Source organism: Punica granatum, chromosome 6 (genome assembly GCF_007655135.1).
Source record: "Punica granatum isolate Tunisia-2019 chromosome 6, ASM765513v2, whole genome shotgun sequence".
NCBI classification, from domain to species: Eukaryota; Viridiplantae; Streptophyta; class Magnoliopsida; order Myrtales; family Lythraceae; genus Punica; species Punica granatum.
The window spans coordinates 18868513-18888467 of record NC_045132.1 but is presented as its reverse complement, the minus strand read 5'-3'; the positions used below and the strand labels follow the sequence as shown (position 1 = coordinate 18888467).

The window sequence follows — 19955 nt, the reverse complement described above, 5'->3', positions numbered from 1 at the left end:
TTTAAGCCCATATCACAAAGTTCTTGATATATTAGAATTAATTAATCCATTCGACTTGTCGACATATATATATATATATATATATTCATCTATAAGAATATATGCATATATGACGATAACCTTTTCTAAGGAATATAGATAAAATTTATGCATGATTTCTGGAGAGATACGAGGAGCAATTATGGGCATATGTAAATAGACATATCCATTTATTCATTGTTTGTTCATTTTGAGGGTTTTCAAAGGTTCAGTGGGTAAAACAAAAAACAAAAGAAAGATGAACGAACCCTTTAAAAACCCTAAAGTCAGCTCATCATGACGGTCATTCGTTCATGGAAGTCAGGATCTCCCCCACCCCACGGCAGTGTTGGCAGCTCTTCTACACGGCGGAAGGGCAGAGGGAGAGAGAGAGTGTGTAGACAGTTAATTAAACTCCAAATTAGCATCATGGGTTTATATTGTCTCTTCTTAATCCAATCAAATGAGCTACCATACATTTGGTTGAGCATTCATATATAAATTGTGATGGATACTATTATCCACTTTAAACCGACCGGACTAACACGTTTTTATGTCATATTACTTTTATAAGCTGGGCATGACCCCCGTATCTCTCTAATTAATGTAGGATTTGGACTCTAATCAAATTGAAAGTGCTCCTAAGTCGCAAAACGAAATCTAATCAATAGGAAAATACAAGTTGCATGCATGTAAAGCTTTACGGGTGAATTATCAGGTATCATGAAAGTCATGATCAAACTAATAAAGTGGTTCGAAACACATGAACCAAAAAAAAAACTCGTGTATTGAGAATATAAGATCTTTCAAGAAGCGCAATGGTTCGTTCTATGTTGCGTTTTTTAGTATACCCGAAATCAAGCAGCCTATTGATGAATAGAGTGATTATGATGTCATGGGCCGTGTAGCTACAATGATATTGTATTTCTCATACAACAAATGCTTCTTGTCACGTGACTTTTTGTAATAGTATGTTGATCTATTTATCATCTTTTCTTTTGGGCGCAAACTTTTGGTAAGAACTACGTAAATTTTCTGACGGTGCCCAATAATATGAAAGTGTTTTCATGTGGGCCGGGGGCGTTATTTTTCTCGTTTCACTTGTCAAAGAACGAATACACGCGTAAATATCTGCGTATGGGCATGGCAAGGAAAAAGGGTAGGGGGGGCGGGCGTGGGATGCACGCGGGGCCCACTCCGATGATTAGGTTGAAGACAATACGTGTAACAGGCGAGTGTGGGGACCACCTTGATGATTGAGTGGGGAACCGCGGGTGGGCCCCACTTGTCTGCTTGTCCTCCCGTGAGTTGCCGATCCGCGGTGGACGGGAGGCTTCGAACTCATTGGGCGACATGTGGGTCCCACCCCGACTCATGAATTTGGTTTGCTCTCTCCCATTTTTATTTTATTTTTGGTTTTGATTGTCGGCTCCGTGCGAGTAGAGGATTAGTCCCCTCCCCCTTCCGAGGCGTATTAGCATGGAAGGAGATACAAGGGGATGTGACAAAAATTCAATATAAGGATCGAACTGGGGATCTCGTATATTAGATTTAGATTATCGGATCACGTTCCTCTAGATCTCGCGTGATAGGAATTCACAAGAATGCGTGACTTGATCTGTCACACCATACCTATAAATAGTTGGGTCTACATTTATCTCAAGACAATAGACCCAATTTTTATCCCAACTTATCGATGTGAGATGCAACTCCCAAAGCTGAAACATTCTGATGTCAATCCACCCGTTTTGCTTATATACATGTAATGTCGGGGTCGGTAATCCCCAGTGAAATGACATGTGACACATTAAGCACCTTTTTGGCTAGACAAAAAGGTAAATAGTAAAACAATGTCCGCCACCAAAAAATTGGGACAATGATATATATGATGCTCGTTCATGTACAAGTGGGAAAATTAGAGACAATTAGCACAACAAATCCTTGATTTGATGAGCTTGTGTTTTAGCCTTTTAGGGTTTCCTATGCAAAAGTGATTATGGTGGGCATCAATTATTGTCCACCAGCTTGTTCCTTCTTCACTCTCCATAAAAAACCAAACAAGGAAAAAAAAAAAAAGAAGAAGATTTTGTGTAACGTATGTTCAATTTTTGCCTTTTAAGGGAAAGCAATAAAGAAAATATTGGATTTGATTTGGAGCGCTCTGATTTATTGGAGATCACAATCTATATCTATAAATAAATAAACTTAATTATAACTAATAAATATAGATAAAATATATCGTCAAATAAATAATAGAGTGAGGTCGATTTCTTAAATTGAAAAAAGAAATTAATTTAACTTTAATGTCGTCCACCAGCTTGTTCCCTCTTCACCCTCCATAAACAAAATAAAATAAAAACCAAAGAAGAAATAAAAAAGAAAAAATTAACATTCAGTGTGATGTGCGTTTAATTTTTTCCTTTTAAGGGAAAGCAATAAAGGAAATATTGGATTTGATTTGAAGTGCGCTGATTGATTGAAGATCACAATCATAGGTTTTGTCGTTCCATTACACATTAATTAAGTAGACAGTTTTCGCACCACAAGCAGTACAATAATTCACCATACCGAAGACCAATGTTTTTTTGTCCAAGTTGAGTGATGATCCCGTTATATATAAAACATCGACAGACCGAGATGCATTTCAAAAAAAAAAAATGCAGCTACTCTTATCTATGAAGATTTTGTTGAGTATATATGTTAGTGTCAAATGCATTCATTCGAATGACATCGAATGATGAGAATTGTAGTGAGGTGATGGACCCCGGACGGTCCCAAGATATAGTGGATATGAACTTTAAGAACTGAGATGGCAAGGAAAGCTATAAACTTCTGGTTTTGGATATGCGACCAGAATTGTATCGAAATCTCCCCTTCACGTGCTTTGCAAAGCATATCTTCACGAGATTCGGCAGACAACATATAACGATTCTAAACCATCCCGTAAAAGAAGACCATCAAGATGAAGACCGATGAGCTTCTCTTCTATGTACAAGCTACGTTTTCTGAAAAAGAGTGCTAAACTTCACCAGCAAAACATGAAGAAAAAGTGATAAAAAGGAAAGAGCTATGTACCGGTGCTTTAAACATAAGAGAGCCCTAACTTGATCCATTTCTGTCTGCAGCAAGGATGTGGTACTTCGGTCGTACAATCAGTCAGTCACCGAGGGAACTGAGCGGTTGTCTCATGCTGAGCTCCGCTTTGAGTTTCGGGTACCAATCCAAATTATGAGAAGAACCCAATATTTTCTGCAGAGAAAAGAGGACAAAAAACTCACAGTAAGGCTAAATTCCTTAAATGCAAAGGCAGAACGCTTATGCAAGTAGGTATATGATAGAGCAGGCATTAGGAGACTTTTCAAGTTAAACGAGTTCAGGATGCATATCAAAGTAGAGCATGAGATCGTGTTAAATGTGATGATCTCACACCGCGCTGTTTTTGACAAAACCATGTTTTCCATAGACTAAGCCGGCGCACATGCTCCTCACTACAGCCCTAAACTTTCAAGAAAACCAGTGTGCATGTGAAAAATTCCCTCACTATATAACATCAGTGGAATCTCCATATTGATTGAAAGCATAAGAGCAGGAATAACTATGAGTAGGGAGGGAGAGCTTACCAGTACAGCTAGATGTGCCTCTTGCAATATATTCCCATCAATCTCGAGCCTAGCGACAGGGAACTCAGGAAGGTGCCCGGACTGCTTCTTTCCTAGCAAGTCCCCTGGCCCACGCAACAGTAGGTCCATGTTCGCGAGGTGGAACCCATCTGACGAATTCTCAAGCACCTTCAACCTCATACAGCTGCTTGGACCAGATGCCAACAATACACACTTGGACTTCCGAGACCCACGCCCAACCCGTCCCCTTAGCTGGTGCAGCTGGGCAATCCCAAACCTCTCTGCGTTCATTACAACCATCATTGATGCATCAGGGATGTCGACCCCAATCTCGATTACTTGGGTTGCAAGGAGGATTTGAGTCTCCCCAGATCGGAATCGCCTCAGTGCTTCCTCCTTTTCGTCACTCTTCATCTTACCATGTAATAGGCCACAATTGTAATTAAGAAATCGTTTTGATATTGATTCAAGATCAGAAGCAGCAGCGCGGAGCTGAGGGAGTTGCTCCGATTGCTCGATGATAGGGTAGACAAGGTAGACTTTACCACCAGATTCCAGCTCATCGAATATCATCTGGTACAAGAAACGCGTCACTTATCAGTATTTGGGATGATAAAAAAATTTGACATATGCCATTGTTGATCATTTCAGCACATAATCAGAATAACCTGAAAACAAAGTCGTCAAGGCATAGAAAGGTGAATTTTATATTGAAAAGTACAAAAATAATCAGATATAGAGATACTGGTTGTTAGAAGGAGCTGAACTAGGAAATAAGATTGGGTTATAAAAGTAAATTACATAGGAGCTCACATTTTTCTGGATATAAGGTCGTGCTCAAAAACTTTATATAGCAATCCTAGTCACAAATTATGATCCCTTAGTAAAAGATGAGAATTTAAACAGCCAATCAGATAGTCATCCTGAAACTCGAGCACGAAAACAAGCTTTTTCCTGCAATATGGGGCAACTATATTTACTATCATTAGATACAACCAAGCTACAGAGCAGTAGCTAAGATCATATATTTCGAAGAGGCCATTTACAGGTAAAACTTAAGCAGGAAAATATGCACAGCAAAGTTCCGGATCAAATCAGCCACACAGAGAACAACCCTTGGCGGCATCAGATACCTCTTCATGTATCATTCTAAGGTCCAGGATCATCTTGAAAGGATTAGGAAAAGATTAACTATAAACTCTAAAGAAGATAAGCAACAGATAATGCTCACATCGTACATCTCTTCGAATCCATGCTCGTTTCCCTCAATAATGTGCGTCTCGACAGGAATTCTTCCAGGAGGTAAGTCTGTTATCTGTTATTGAGGAGCCCAAACAATGAATATCCACACAAACATATGCTTGGTACGTGATACAAATACTGAAGAATCAATGTATCTAATATTAACTATTAAATAAACATCCTATTACCTCAGAATTTATTTTTAAATAAGCTTGATAAAGTACAATTCTACCCGTAAGTACAATGCGTCTCTTTTTATTACTTTCGCCTATTGAGTGCGTTTAACAAATGAAATCAGAGGACCAGAAAAGGAGAAAAGTCCAAGCCGTAGATCGTTATGACACTCCAAACTTATGACTGGACAATTTGTATACAACTCTAATTTGGGGTATCTCAGGATGACTGGACAGAGTAAAAGACGATCAGCTTTTATACCTGTGTAAGAGACACATCTCCATACAAAGCGAGGGCAAGTGACCTCGGGATAGGAGTTGCTGACATGGCAAGGACATGAGGCGCCATAGATGCATCAACCTTTGGTTTATTATCATTGGGAGACTCCACAGTTCTCAAACTCGTAGGAGCATAACACAGCTGCAAAATTAACCAATCTCAAAAAACAAAGCTTATACAAAAGATTCTAGTATAATCCCAGGGAGGGGATAGTAACAGGGTCAGATAGTACGCATGCCAAAGAGGGGGGAAAAAAACTGAAAGTAATGTAACAGAGCTCACAATGATTTGTCAAAAACACTAAACAGTAAAAGCAAATTATTTTAGAACGGTAGTTCTTTTTTTTTTTTGGGGTTAATCTCATATGTCCCAGCTCGAATATAGATTCGAGGAACTAAATTCAACCCTCTTATTAGCAAAGCCATTAGCATTTAGCTCAGTAACTATTCCTCTGTGAATTAATAGAGAAATATAAATATCCTCTGCAGCATTTCTTTTACAGTAAAAGTCATCCAACTATCTCCTATGCAAGAAGAAATTAACTATGTATAAATGATTACCCAACTATTAGGAGAACCAATTTGCCAGTACATGATTTAAAAGAAACAAACTGAACTCACAAATTTGAGCACGTGAACCGGATTAAATATAAGAAAGTACACAGTGCATGCTTATATAAAGAAGCAAACGACCACTCATAAAATGTGGATTACCTTACTGTTAAATCTCCCTCTCTGGATCACGCCAAAACGATGTTGCTCATCCACCACTGCAATTCGTAAGGATGAAAACTCTACACTCTCAGCAATCAAAGAATGAGTGCCAATGATCATTGAGATTTGTCCACTTACAAGACCCTAAAAAATCCATCAGTGAAAGCATTAAGAATGAGCAAAAATTACAGAAAAATAATAAATGAAGAGTAAAAGATTGGTTGTTTGGTGACATGCCTGACGAATAATCCGTGACTGTTTTGCAGAGGTTGAACCAGTCAGTAAAGCAATGGAGGGTTTGCATTCGAGGTCAATTTTCTCAAGCAACTCAAGCAAGTGTTCGTAATGTTGGACAGCGAGCAGTTCAGTAGGGACCATGAAAGCTGCCTACAGGAAAATGATAAAAGGAATAAAAGAACTGCTACAATATTTTGAACTGTGCAAATTTACAAACAAAAAGGTTCCAAGACGAATGCCGTGACCAACCTGATACCCTGACCCAATAACCTCCATGCAAGCCAAAAAAGCTACCACAGTTTTCCCACATCCGACATCTCCCTGAAGAAAAAGTATTATGCATCGTGGAATTTTGAGGGTGTAGTACCACAATAACATACATGAATCAAGTATCATACGACAAGTTTACTTTTCCAATTTGCTCCCCTAACTCATCACCTTTCTCAACAATAATTGGGATTAATTATGAATAAGTAAATAAGAACCTGCAAAAGTCGATTCATAGGAACTGGCCTCTTTAGATCCCATATGATCTCCGATACAGCATTCAGCTGGCCAGAAGTTAGGGTATACGGAAGCGTTTTGAGAAACTTCTGAGTGAGACTGGACCAATCCTCAACATACGTAGAGCTCAATTCAGGTTTTCTATATTTGTCTAACAATCCATTTTTTTCTATTTCTGTACCGAGACCTTCAAGCATTTGGAATAACCTCGCCAACTGCCAGGTATAAAAACCCAAAAAATAGATTAGGTGCCAAGTCCCACAATCCTATATAGGATTATACCATATATCACCAAAATTATAAATATGTTCTGCGAGGACAATCTCCATTTACATTAAAGGTTCTTCATTTTAGCTTAGCAGATATTCATGATGAATTTCTGAGAACTTAAAACTTGTGGAGCTTGAAATAAAAGAAAAAATTAAGGAGCATTTCCATTCTATGAGTGTTCTCTATAGTCCACTGACGTCTCCAGCAATCTAGTTTAAACAAAATAATGCAATGGAAGATTCTCAATAATGCATGCAACATTCCTAAAAAGTGCTACAAAGTACGCAATTTAATGTGTATAGTAGTATTATTCTCTCGCACAATATTAATCCATATAACATCGTCCCCCGGTTCAGTTTTGGTTAGAAAGATCATCTATAGTGTGAAGGAAAGGGTTGCTGTTCTGTCTAATGTCAAGTTCAGAATAGTCAAGTCTGTCTTAGCTATTAATCTGGGCTTGAGAGCTGATATGTTGCGGGCTTGTCCCTGAGTGTAGGCAGGGCTTTATGTTTGCTGTTTTACAGCTTTCTTTGGGTAAGTGTCGTACTCAGTAAAAATTAACATTTATCCCCCTAAAAAAAAGTATAAGATTGATCAGATCTCTTAGACAAAACGATTAAGGATTAATATTTCTTTAATATCAAGGCTCTGTGAAAGGAAGTTTGATGATATCACTTTAGTTAATATGATGGAACGAGCAATTAAAAATTGACACAATCAGAAAAAAAATGAAAAAATAAAGAACGGCTTCTGAATAAGAAAACTTAGCCAAATTTTGGAGAAATGAGACTCTACAACTGACAACTTTGGTGATGAACAATACCTGCAGATAGAAGAACTCATCAAATATAAACCTTTTGCGAGCAGAATCGGCATCATATATATTCCTTGGCTTGTGAATCCCCATGTATGCCTGCATCGTACTTATTACCATCACTTAAGGGACAGACATGTAGAGATATTTCACAAACACAGCCAACAAGTCGCATCACAGTTTTGAAATTCCAAATATATCGATATTTACTCTCCCATCATTACAGGATAACAATGGAGAATCGTGCAAACAACAGAGAATAGCATAAACCCACATACTTCTTTCTGAGAGACTCACAACAATTCTTATTTATAACTGGTTGTTCTGACTCATGGACCAGGGCAGTATTGATCATGAAGAGCACTAAATAAATGAACAAGAAACTCAATGGAACAATAAGGAAAAAAAACTATTAAAAGACACTGCAATTGGGGGGAGGGGAATAACCATTCCAATGCATAGTTTATGAAAGAACGGCCAAGATGACAACCTTATGACTAACATCAGAGTCAACATTCATAGCAAGATACAAAACGACAATCAGAACAACATGCTATGACCTATAGCTTCATCCCAAATATACTTTTTTGAGTTACACTGGAAAACAAAAGGTAAGGAAAAGGATGAAGAATATGACAGAAATCTTTTCCAAGTATTCAGATAGATAGGCAGAGAGGACTTTGACATGAACCAAAAGGTATTCATGCAAATAAGGAAGTCATACTCACATCATAAAGACCTAAAAGGCCAAACTCCTGAAGGATATCTTGAGGGATGGGATCCACATTGACAGTCAAGGCTTGTAATGCACTGGACAATGAACAGACACATCAGTGGATCATAGAAACTCAGTGAAAAGGAGAATTCACCAAAAGCACGCCCAATTCATGTGCACATAAATGCACAGCATAATAATGATATAGATACAATAGAAGAGAAAGAGCATTAAAAAGAAGGATAGCCATCGAGGCTTCTCCAAAAGGTTGCCTACTGGTCAGAGTATATAACCATTTTCACTGTTCATTGTTGTTACTGATTCTACTTATCATCAGCAACATCTACTCTACCTTTTCCTGGTATCACTCAAGAGATATGAGCAGATCGATTGACAATTTTTCATGGTTTGGAAAATCAAAAAGTGAATTATAAACACAGCAGTAACATATATAGCCAGATTTACTGCAATAATGGATTCTCTGCCTTTCACACAAACCTTGTTATTGCAGCGCTGATAGTAGTTGGAGGTAAACCTCCTTTTGAAGGATATATTGGGTAGGGCCTCTCTTCAGTGCAAACAGATGAGACTTGATCATCTTCAAGCACATCTATATGATATTCTCTCATTTCATAATGATCTCCAGCACTCATAGTCTTCACCTGTACAAAAATAAAATTTTACCAATTTCCAAATGGAATGTAACAATTTATCGGATTTAATACCAATGTAATTATCGTTCAAGAGGACCAATTTATATACATTGCAGACCAAAAGTCCAAATACTAACCTTACCACTCACACATACAGTATCCCCAATTTTATGCTTCTCTTGGAGACTTCTGAGAAAAGGCTGGCTAGTAAAACGTGTTCCGCGGAAAAATTTCTTTAGATGCAAATAGATCATCTTCTTCTCTTTTCTATCATCATAAGCACCAAAATTATTGGAAGATGAGCTTGTGTCCCCTATCTCACAACCCACAATTACCTCCAGAAATCCGAAAGAGTATCCTGCCCTGATTCCTCTGTGTAGGAGTGGCCAATTTATTCAATATATATCTGATCTATGATGCTGCCAATTACGTCTATGCTGAACTTGATTGGACAAATATAGTAATCCATCAAATGATCAAATAGCAATTGCATGAACAAAATGTGCAGCTTCTTACAAGTAAATACTGCAACAAAACAAACTCAAAGCATAACTGCAAAAGATTAGCAGCATGAAAATATTTAACCCTTTATGATCCATTTACTCTTTAGCTTGAAAAGGTGTACTTGGCATATAGGTGCATAAAAATTGCAAGTTATCATAAATAACAAACAAATAGTATTTAGCAAGTACCAATAAGCAATAAAACATGTGCAATTGAGCATTTTTTTCCCTTCGTCTCTTTTAAAAAAAAATTACATTCAACATTAGGAAATCAACAAGTTTAATATTAAAATTAGGGAGCTTCTTTCCACACTGGATCGGAAGCCCATCAGGAATCGGCATTTCACTAATCTAATGCTATGCGCTGAGTCCTAATCTTTGAGTTTAAAATATTGAATTTCACTCAATCAAGTAACCACAAATAAAAATGACAAAATCCTGCAATTTGAGTAAATCGAAGAATTGATGATAACATGGATATCCGGTGCTCTTGGTAGGTACGTAGATATTAATAAGCTTATCCCACTCTGATAGTTATTGCTAGCAAACAATGCATACTTCAGTATCATTTATATCATATATTCAAGTTAATGCAGTCAAATGAGGATGGAACATTACTTGGAAGAGATAATTTTGCCAACTGAAATCAAGTACTCCCCATCATTAATCCCATTTTGCGCGTTCTGCAGATCTGCATAAGTTCGGGGAAAATGGTGCAGCAGCTTCCGCAGCTGCAAATGAACCAGAACAACCCCGGTAACTTTAATTGCTCTAGAGCCATGTGCACAAAAGAATTCAAAGGAAAATCGATTCTATCCATAATGTTCTTGAAACACACCGTGTGAAACCCGAGCTTTTCCAATTGACTGCTCTGCCTCTTGCTTAATCCGCGGAGTGAACCGATGGGCTGATCGAGCAATACTTCAACAGTTGTCACATCTGAAGTTGAACTCGGACTCGCAGTAGCTTTTGTCAATTGTTCTTCTACTTCGGCTGGGTCATCAGCGAGTCTCTCAATCTCCGTTTTGACGGAATTATCCGACAGCAAAGTGTCTACTTTTCCATCAATTTCTAGTACTTCTGACGAAGAGTTAACCTCTTGAAGGTGAAGAGGCAATGAAGACCACTGCTCGCAAAATCTCGCGGGGAGAGCCCAACTTTCTCCCATTGAATCCGACAAAACTTCCTCACGACCCTGAACCGAACCAGAGCCACCATCATACAGCTCCACTCTCCTCGAACTGCCAATGATGATCGAGGGGAACTTCTTACACGCAGCGGAAGCATCGAACTCGACCTTGAGACTCGCGTCGGACTGCGGCTCAGTCCATTCCTTATCGAAGAAATCAGCGGCTCCGGCAGCGCACCGCACGGTGACCCGGGAGCTCAAAGTCCGTCCAGGAATGTAGAGACAGCTAAATAGGCGCCGGAAGGCAAAGTGGTCGGACAGAATCTCCCCCGAGAGACCGGAGTTCAAGCTCATGAGCAGCAGCTTCTGCTGAGATTTCATCGATGATGGGGAGCGGAGGCGTAATTAAAGGTAGAAACACAAGGTTTCTAGCATAGGAGAAGGGAGAAGGGGAAGAAGCGAAGAGAGCAGCCTGAACAGTGCAGGTCGAAGAAGAAGAGGGAGAAGCGTACTGTGTATGAGCTGAGCTGTACGGACTACGGCGAGGGCTTCGTTTCACCGACGTCGAAATGGCGTCCGTCCGCCTCCTGGCCTTGCGGTTGTGGCACCGTGGCGAAAGCAAGAGATCAGCCGGAGACTGCTCTGTTCTCCCGTCAGTTCAGTTCGCTCCCCCGTACCCGGAGTTAGGAATTTTTCATTTTGTTGTTGTGCTCATTTTTCTTTTGAATTGATATTCAAAATAATTAATTAAAATTTTAAAAGTTCCAAATTATATAAAAATATATTAAAAACAAATTTGGGTAAATTTAACGAAAAACCTACGTTTTATTTTGGCCTTTTCTTTTTTTGTAACAAAAGAAATCTCTGGTTTCGTTTTGTCTCGAAATGACTAGTTGTTCAGCTCCTTAAACGCTTTGCGTGCATTTGTCGACATAGACTTAACGGATATTAATGCACCACTCCTTGTGCCCTCACCTCATACGAATTTAGGAAAAATTACAAAAATCAAAGAAAATTCATAAAAATTACAGAATTAAGCAAAAATAATTCTGAAAATGTTAGTAAAAATAAAAGAAAATTCTGAATATTTTGACAAATTAAAGAACTAGAGAAAAATACACTAATTCAGAAGAAAAAGGAAAATCTATAAAATTATTTAAAATTCAGAAGAAAATAAAAATGAATAAGATAAAAAAATTCAGGATATTTTGAAAAAATTTCATAAGCCTTAAAGAAAAAGAAAATTTTCCAAAAAATGCCAAAATAAATAAAATTTAAATAAATAATCAGAAAAAAAATAAACTAAAATTTAAATTAATAAACTAAATAAAATAGCCAGAAAATAAGAAAAAATTAAATAGGTAATTTAGGCAATCTTATGAATTGATGGAAAATTGACAATTTCCTACAAAAAAAAAACATTATAATGAGAAGTTGCACACATACTAAATTAGTCAAGAACCTCAACTCATAGAAATCACCGTTGAGGTGATTCATTCAAAAAAAAAAATCCAAACAATTTTTTTCCAACTTTGCCAAATTTATCAGCTCAATCTGAAGTTCTTATACAGAGCTCGAGCTACTACCATCACCAGAATTGCAGTTTAATGCCCAAACGAATTCAAACCGGCAACAGGAGTCGTCCATATATCAATCATTGGTGAGATATACAACGGGGAAGTTGCTCATATAGAAACTCCATTTTGCAAGGTGGTCTACGTGTGAAAAAAATTGCTTTACCCTATATGATATGAAAATTCTAAAAAAAAAAAATGTACTTCGTAAAAATATAATGAAGTAAAAAATATTAAAATTCTAAAATTAATAAAGAAATTGTGATATGTGCACATATAAGCGATACTCACTTCTCGTAATGTTATCTATTTTATGCTTATTTACATATTACAGTGACATAAAATTAATCTCAAATACTTATTAAAGAAAAGATAATCTCAAATATTTCTCGTCAATATTTGGACTTCCGGATCCCACTCCCAACCCGTCTCCTTAGCTGGTGCAGCTGGGCGATCCCAAACCTTATTGATGCAATAAGGATTTGAGTCTCGCCAAACTGGAATCACCTGTGCTTCCCCCCTTCTGATCACTCTTCATTTCAGCATGCAATAGGCCATGGCTGTAATTTGGAAATCGTTTTGATATCGATTCAAGCGCGAGATGCAGCATATGAGAGAGTTGCTCCGATTGCTCAACATCGAAAAGAGCAAATCTAGTTTTTTTTTTTTGATAAATAAAAGGATAGGTCGGGTTATTAGCCCACTGTGGCTGCCCCAACTAAGGGAACCTAATCGCCACGGAATGTTCCTTTCGCCATAGCTCGCTGAGACTTTAGCTCAATTTGATCACCGCAGCCCCACCAATACACTAATGAATTAAGTCAAGGCCCACTGAATCAAGCATTATGGGTCAGCCACCGTCATCCCATAATACATGCAATGGAGGGTTCTCTGTAATACATGCAACATCTCTATGCTATGCTACAAAGTAGGCAATTTGATGTGTATCAAGCAGTATTTGATCCATCAGACAATATTAATCCATATAACGAATCTAGAAATTTTGTCCGATGAGTGCGAAGTCCAAAGAAATTTTGTATCCAAAATGTGGAGAAATGAGACTCTACAACTGACAATTTTGGTGATCAACCGTACCTGCAGGTTGAAGAACTCATCAAATATAAACCTTTTGCGATCTGAATCCGCCTCTCATATATATTCATTCCCATTGTATGACTGCATGTTACTTATTATCATCACTCAAGGGACTGACATGTTGTAGAGATATTTAACAAACACAGCCAACAAGTCAGGTCCCAAAGTTGAAATTCCAAATGAGTGAATATATTATATATACTAATGTGCAAACAACTGACAATAACATAGACCCTCGTGCTTCGCTCTTAAGAGATTCAGAATAATCCTTAATTATATCAACTGGTTGTTCCGACCCGCGGACTAGCGGGCAGTATTAATCACGAAGACCGATAAATGACTGAACAAGGAACTCGATAGAACAATAAGGGGAAAAAAAAACGAGGGAGACAACCTTTTGGGAAAAAAAAAAGGGGTTAGCAAGATTAAAAAAAAAAAAACGAATGTCGGAACAACATGGTAATTCATGCAAATAAAGGAATTCCCGCTCATATCATAAAGACCCAAAAGTGCCAAACTCTTGAATGATGATTAAAAAATTTTTTAAAAAAAACCCCAAAATCGATTTAGTGTTTCACCGTACTCAGTCCAGTCTGCAGTCCACAGCTGAGCTCGACCACTGTGACGGCAAGTACCCGAACCGAACCATTCTCTACTCGGTTCGGCTATACCTGGAACATGGACCCCAACAAACAAGTCGTTCGGTTTTACTCGAATGGACACCCCTATTAGGCAAGATTTTGAGTTTGAACCTTATGAATAAAAAAATTATTGATTATAAGAGTTTTATTCTTTAATGAGCTGTCCTAACTCTAATCGGATTAGTCAAATATGTTGAGCTTTCAGATAACACACCAAAATAAATAGATTGCACACTTAAGCGTGTCGAATCCCGAATAATATGTATATATATATATGCGCAATGGTGCAAATAATACAAAAGTCTTCTAATCTTTTGAATTTTGATGGCGTTTTATGAGAGTAAAAATCGGCAACATCATGAGGACTACATATGCCAAATGATCGTATCATTGGTGAGGAAAGTTGCCCAAATAGAAACTTGAATTTACAAGGTGGCCTACAGGCCAAACAGTTTCTTTACCCGATAAAAGGAAGAATTATAGAAATAGTCCTATAAGTTTAACTTCTTTTAATATCGAGTCTTATAAGTTTTATTTTGATTTTTTCAATCCTAAAAATTTGCTCCGTTAGACACTTATGGTCGAAATCATGATTGACCATTAACCGGTATTGACATGGTTGTAGACGGCATTAGATCTTTTCCACTCATATTTAAAACGCTTGTGTGAAAATTAAAGGAATAACAATGATAGTCCTAAAAGTTTTTCATTTTTTGGAACTTGAGTCCTATAAGTTTAACTTTGTAAGAAGCAGTACTAAATCATTTTAAAAAGTGGCAGTTTTAGTCCATTTCATATCGGCTGTCGACGGACAATGATGTGGACTCAATGACGTGAAAATGATTACGGTTAGCCACTAATATGGTACACGTAGGCCAACCATATTAAAGATTAAAAAAAATTAAGTAAAATTAACTAAAAATAAGATAAAATTCTTTGAAAATTTCAAAAAAATTGTAAAAGTTTTATAAAAATATAAAGAATTGTATTAAGTTCAAAAAAATATTTAAAATTAAATAAATTAACTAAATTTACAAAACATTCTATCGAATTTTTTAAAAAATAAGAAAATTCAGAAAAATAAAAATAAAAAGTTCAAAAAAATTGCAAAAAGTTTAAAAAAGGAAAACAGAAAAGGGAAGGGCCAGATCAGGGGACCTCTTCATCTAGTCCTCTTTCTTGATGAGGTCATCGGAGGCTTTTGAAGCCCCGACAATTTCGTTGGGAGCCAGGGGAGCCTAGCCCCCTGTCCGGTCCTTTTCTCATGTTCTCTTTGAAAGAAAGAGATGGGGAGGAGGGAAGGATTAGAAAGGGGGTCCTCCAGCCAGAGCCTTCGATGACCTCACCCTATTCTATAAATTTAATTAATTCACGTAATTTTTCAGAATTTTTCTTCTATTTTTTCTAAGACTTTTAATTTTTTTTCATTTTTTTATTATTTTTAAGTTTTTTAAAAAATATTATTTTTTTGAATTTTTCTACCTTTTGTTGAATTTTGGTTAATCTCAGTCAATTTTTAAAATTTTATTTTCTAGTTTTTATTTTTTAAAATCTTTAAAATTTTTCTAAAGTGGCATGTGATGATTGGTCAATGTATACCATATTAACAACTAGCCGTAACCTTTTTCACGTCGTTAGGTCCACATCATCATCCATTAACAGCCGATTACGGAATTGACCAAAATTATCACTTTTTGAATTGATTTAGAATTATTTTTTTCTAAAATGAACTTATAGGACTCAAGTTCAAAAAGTGAAAAAGTTTTAGAATCATCTTTGTAATTCTTTTAATTTTCACATAAGTATTTAAAATACTAGTGGAAAAGATTAGTCGTCATTTACATCCACATCAGCACCAATTAACGGTCAATCACGATTTAGACCATAAATATATAAGGGAGCAAATATTTAGCACTGGAAAAGCTAAAATGAAATTTATATGACACGATATAAAAAAAAAGACAAACTTATATGACCATTTATGTAATTCTCCCCCGATATAATATGAAAATTCTAAGGTGGCGTTTGGTTTTGGGATGTATATTGTACTCCACTCCACTCTACTTCACTCAATTTTTTCTTCAATTCAACAACATAATTAATACTTTTTTTATTTTATCTTTGATTGAATAATAAATTCTTCTCCATACTTTTTCATAACTATTACAACTAATTTTTTAATAATAAATTATTTCGTTTACTTTTATATCTATATATACATACTTTTTTAGTATTTTTCTTCTATTTAATAATAAATTCTTAAATTTACTTTTTCTTAATTATTATTACTATCAATTTTTCAATAATAAATTCAATCATATACTATTACCTATTTTGCTCTATATGGGTGGAGCGGAATAGAGTAAAATCCTACTCTACTACCAAACAAACCAAATATTATTATTTATTTCGTAATGATACAATGAGCAAAAAAATTACTAAAAAGATCGTGATAGTAAGACAAGAGTGTTATGTGCAAGAAATTGGAAGATGATACAAGAAACATCTCTAAACAGTTTGTAGTTTAAACTACCAATAATGGTAGAAGTAGCTTTTCCTCGTTTTCTTTTTCAATAATAATCTGGATGTGGTCCATTGAGCTATTTATTAGTCAGTAATCAATAAGGAATCACTAAAATCACTGCATAACATTAAGAAGAAATAGATGTGGATTTTTTTTTTCTTTTCCGGAGTCATTGATAAGAGTTAAACTCGAACCTTTTAGATCCGTGTGACCGTGTCGACGATGATGATTGCACTACACCAATCGATTAGCCGAGGAAGAAGATGTGGAACTTATTCTTCTTTTTGTTTTCCACACACACACACACATATAGTGAGAATTCATACAAGAGAGCTACTTCCAAATAGGATCAAAACCGAACAAATCAAATCTCAACGGGATCCTTTGTTCCAATACTCTCCCCTTGTGCCTCCCCAAACAGCCCCTTCTCCAACACCCAGTCCTCAATCATGGCCTGAGAGTTGACAGGCTGATCGGTGGGGACCAGATGGCCCGCCCCCAGCACCACGGCGTGGCTCAGGCTGCCCCATTTCTGCACGAACCCGGCCAGCTCCCCCTTTACCGTCCACACCTTCCGGTCTGCCGACATGAACCTCTCGATCCCATCCCACTTCATTGTCCTCACCCACGCCTCCGTCGACACCACCCCGTCCCTCAGGTCCGAGTGCCCCTGGTACAGCAGCACCCGCAGCCCGCTCCCCACCATGTACTCGACCATCGGCTTCACGCTCTTCATCACGTCCGCATGCAGCGCGGACCCCACCTTGTCGCTGCACTCCTCGAATTTAATCGATTCCCTAGCCCCGAGAGCCGCCTTCACTTCGTTCGACTGCAGGAGCCTCGTCACCCATTCTGTCCTGTAGGGCACCTTCCTCGTGAAGTCGTATAGCGTAGCGAGCCCCGTCATGTTCTGCAGCATTCTCAGGACGTGGCTCCTGGCATCGGTCGCTTCGCTCCAATTGCCCATTCGGGTCAGACTCACCGCCTCCGATTGCGCCTTCTCGAGCTCGTCCTTCTGCTTGTCGTTGATCAGGCCGGAGTAGTAAGCATTCAGGGCGTGGGTGGCGACCTGAGTCACCGGGTCTGTCAGCCCGTTTCCGATTGCGACGCCGCCCAAATTGACCTTCCGCGAAACGGGCAGCTCCAAGTTCTTCTTCAGGATGTAGTATCCAATGGCGGGCACGTACTTGCCCGCATAGCTCTCACCTGTAACGTAAATTGGGCGGGATTTGAATTCGGGGTCGAGCGCGAGGAATCCGGCTATCGCCGTGAAGAGGTGCTCCGCTACTGAGCGCTGGTCTCGGGGGATCTCTTCAGCGGTGGCAGCGAAGCTGAACCCGACCCCGATCGGGTTGTCGAGGAAGAGCAGGCCGAAGAGCCGGTTCCACGAGCCCGGGTTGCGCTCGAGGGAGAGGTGTTCGACATTTTGCTTAGCAGAGGAGCCGGCGCTGACCCTCCAGGGCCCAAGCTCATAGAAGTTGCCGATCATGGAGGAGCAGCCGGGGCCGCCCTGGAGCCAGATGAGGAGCGGGGTCTGAGAGGGCGGTGAGGCGGGCTGCTGGGCCTCATAGAAGGCGTAGAAGACGGCGGAGCCTGTGGAGAGGTTCACCGGAAGGTAGCCGGATTTAGTGGGGAGGGACTCCTTGGGGAGGAGAAAGGCCGAGGAGGGGAGGAGGAGCAGCAGCAGGAGGGGGTTGAGCAGGGAACGGACTCCCCACTCCATTAGCGTTGACCTGGAGCAGCTCTGTCTATCAGCTTATGCAGGACGATAAGAATGGATCGAGGAATGGGGAGAGAGCTTGTCCCTTATTTTGTTTTGTGGCCGGGAGGTGGAGCCGAGTAATGATAAGGACGGTTCGATGGGGGAGGTCGAATTCGGATTCGGGAAGACGAAAGCGAAACCTTGATCGGGTCAAATTTGATGGTCGAAACGAGACACTGGACCAAGCATAAGCAATTAGAATGGAAGATTTTGTCGAAGTTAATATTGAGAAAGTTCATTTAGTTGCAGAAATTCGAGTTCAGCGTCACTTCTGTTAAATTAGATATGTACATGTTACGTGTCAAATTTCAGATAAAAGTGTGCCTGAATACCATGTATGTCCGGAACTGGTTGGAAGCTATTCATCAGGATAGGATTCAGATAACTCCATTAAAAAATAAGATAACGTCTGAGCAGTAATTTAAGAAACATGTGAAAATGAGTTCTGGTTCTAGTTCCAACATGCATGATATCCACGGAATCGGTAATCTAGACTCTCTCTTTTTTTTTTAAAGTTATTTTATATTTACATAATCATTTATGTGTGATATAATAACTACAGAATCCGAAAAAGTGCTTATGTACTTTATCTACTAAGGAGAGCTGCATTATCCTCTTTTTTTACGAATTTAGTTGCTTATTTGCTTTTACTATATAACCCTAAGGACAATTACATAATCATTTACTTCTATAAATGGATGGATGCGATCCGATTAATTTTAATTATTTATTTCATTTATTGTGTTTGAACATAAAAAAATGAAAGAAAATGTTACTGATTTCAACAAGGTACTCGTAATCTGTATTATAATTCAGATTCCAACAAAGATCTAATCAGAGACTAACTATTAGAGTTTCGAGGCTCTCTTTTTCATGGGATGTCTCTTATCTATGTGGTGCTTATGTGACAATAATTGGGCCTACTTTAAATACTCATGAAGGGACTATTGTTGGAGGTGGTCTAATAGATAATACCGAAAGGCAAGAAAATAGGGTTGATTATAGCATTAATCTTGAACTCTGTTGTTTTCCCAATCCTAACATGAACTTTATTTTTATCACAAAAAAAACATGAGCATCTTTTTTCCTCTTTTCGTTTTTTAAATTTCTTTTAATTATCTAATTTTCTTTTGTTTATTTTCTTAATTTTTCTTTTTAAAATTTTTAATTTTTTATTATGAATTTCCTTAATTTTTAATTCTAGTTTTTTATTTATTTATTTTTCCTTAAAATTTATGTATTTATTTATTTATTTATTTATTTTTATTCTATTTTTACCTTTTGTTTTATTTCTATTAAACTTTTCTAAATTTTCCATTTTTAATTTTTCTTTGTTTTTTTTCTAAATATTGTTTTTTTATAAATTTGTCTAAATTTTATATTATTTTTTGAATTATTTTGGTGCTATATTACAAAATCGTTTACCACATCAGCAAAGATAATGGAAAATTTGGCAAATGATAGATTTGGAAAGAAAGGATAGTCCAT

The 19955-nt window shown here is 37.8% G+C and overlaps 2 protein-coding genes across 5 annotated transcripts; both read right to left on the bottom strand.

Annotated features, from left to right (window-relative positions):
* Positions 1–2583: 2583 nt before the first annotated feature.
* On the bottom strand, positions 2584–11576 carry LOC116211023 (ATP-dependent DNA helicase homolog RECG, chloroplastic). Of its 4 annotated transcripts, none has more exons than XR_004157610.1 (15): positions 10581–11576; positions 10361–10473; positions 9377–9611; positions 9085–9248; positions 8600–8681; positions 7881–7970; positions 6769–7002; positions 6533–6604; positions 6284–6433; positions 6047–6190; positions 5316–5474; positions 4870–4953; positions 3639–4211; positions 3094–3267; positions 2584–3023 (listed from the first exon to the last, which is right to left on the bottom strand). XR_004157610.1 is itself a non-coding variant. In XM_031545213.1 (15 exons), exons 2-15 carry the CDS (start codon positions 11223–11225, stop codon positions 3175–3177), a joined length of 2838 nt encoding a protein of 945 aa, XP_031401073.1. In that variant the 5' UTR covers positions 11226–11240; positions 11384–11576; the 3' UTR covers positions 2584–3174. The 4 variants fall into 4 exon arrangements, 3 of the variants coding, with proteins under 3 accessions (XP_031401073.1, XP_031401074.1, XP_031401072.1); XM_031545213.1 differs by having other exon boundaries at positions 2584–3267; positions 10581–11240; positions 11384–11576; XM_031545214.1 differs by having other exon boundaries at positions 2584–3267; positions 10581–11237; positions 11384–11575.
* Positions 11577–16810: 5234 nt separating this feature from the next.
* Positions 16811–18612, bottom strand: LOC116211646 (serine carboxypeptidase-like 50). The gene has a single exon (XM_031546108.1). It carries the CDS (start codon positions 18426–18428, stop codon positions 17070–17072), a length of 1359 nt encoding a protein of 452 aa, XP_031401968.1. The 5' UTR covers positions 18429–18612; the 3' UTR covers positions 16811–17069.
* Positions 18613–19955: the final 1343 nt, after the last annotated feature.

Excerpts from the sequence above, each read along its gene's own strand:
- LOC116211023 (XM_031545212.1), bottom strand. The coding sequence starts at position 11,252 with ATGAAATCTCAGCAGAAGCTGCTGCTCATGAGCTTGAACTCCGGTCTC. Across the intron at positions 7,971-8,599 it reads GCCTTTTAGGTCTTTATGAT|GCATACATGGGGATTCACAA; the intron begins GTGAGTATGACT and ends AGTACGATGCAG. Across the intron at positions 6,191-6,283 it reads AGTCACGGATTATTCGTCAG|GGTCTTGTAAGTGGACAAAT; the intron begins GCATGTCACCAA and ends TGGATTTTTTAG.
- LOC116211646 (XM_031546108.1), bottom strand. The coding sequence starts at position 18,428 with ATGGAGTGGGGAGTCCGTTCCCTGCTCAACCCCCTCCTGCTGCTGCTC.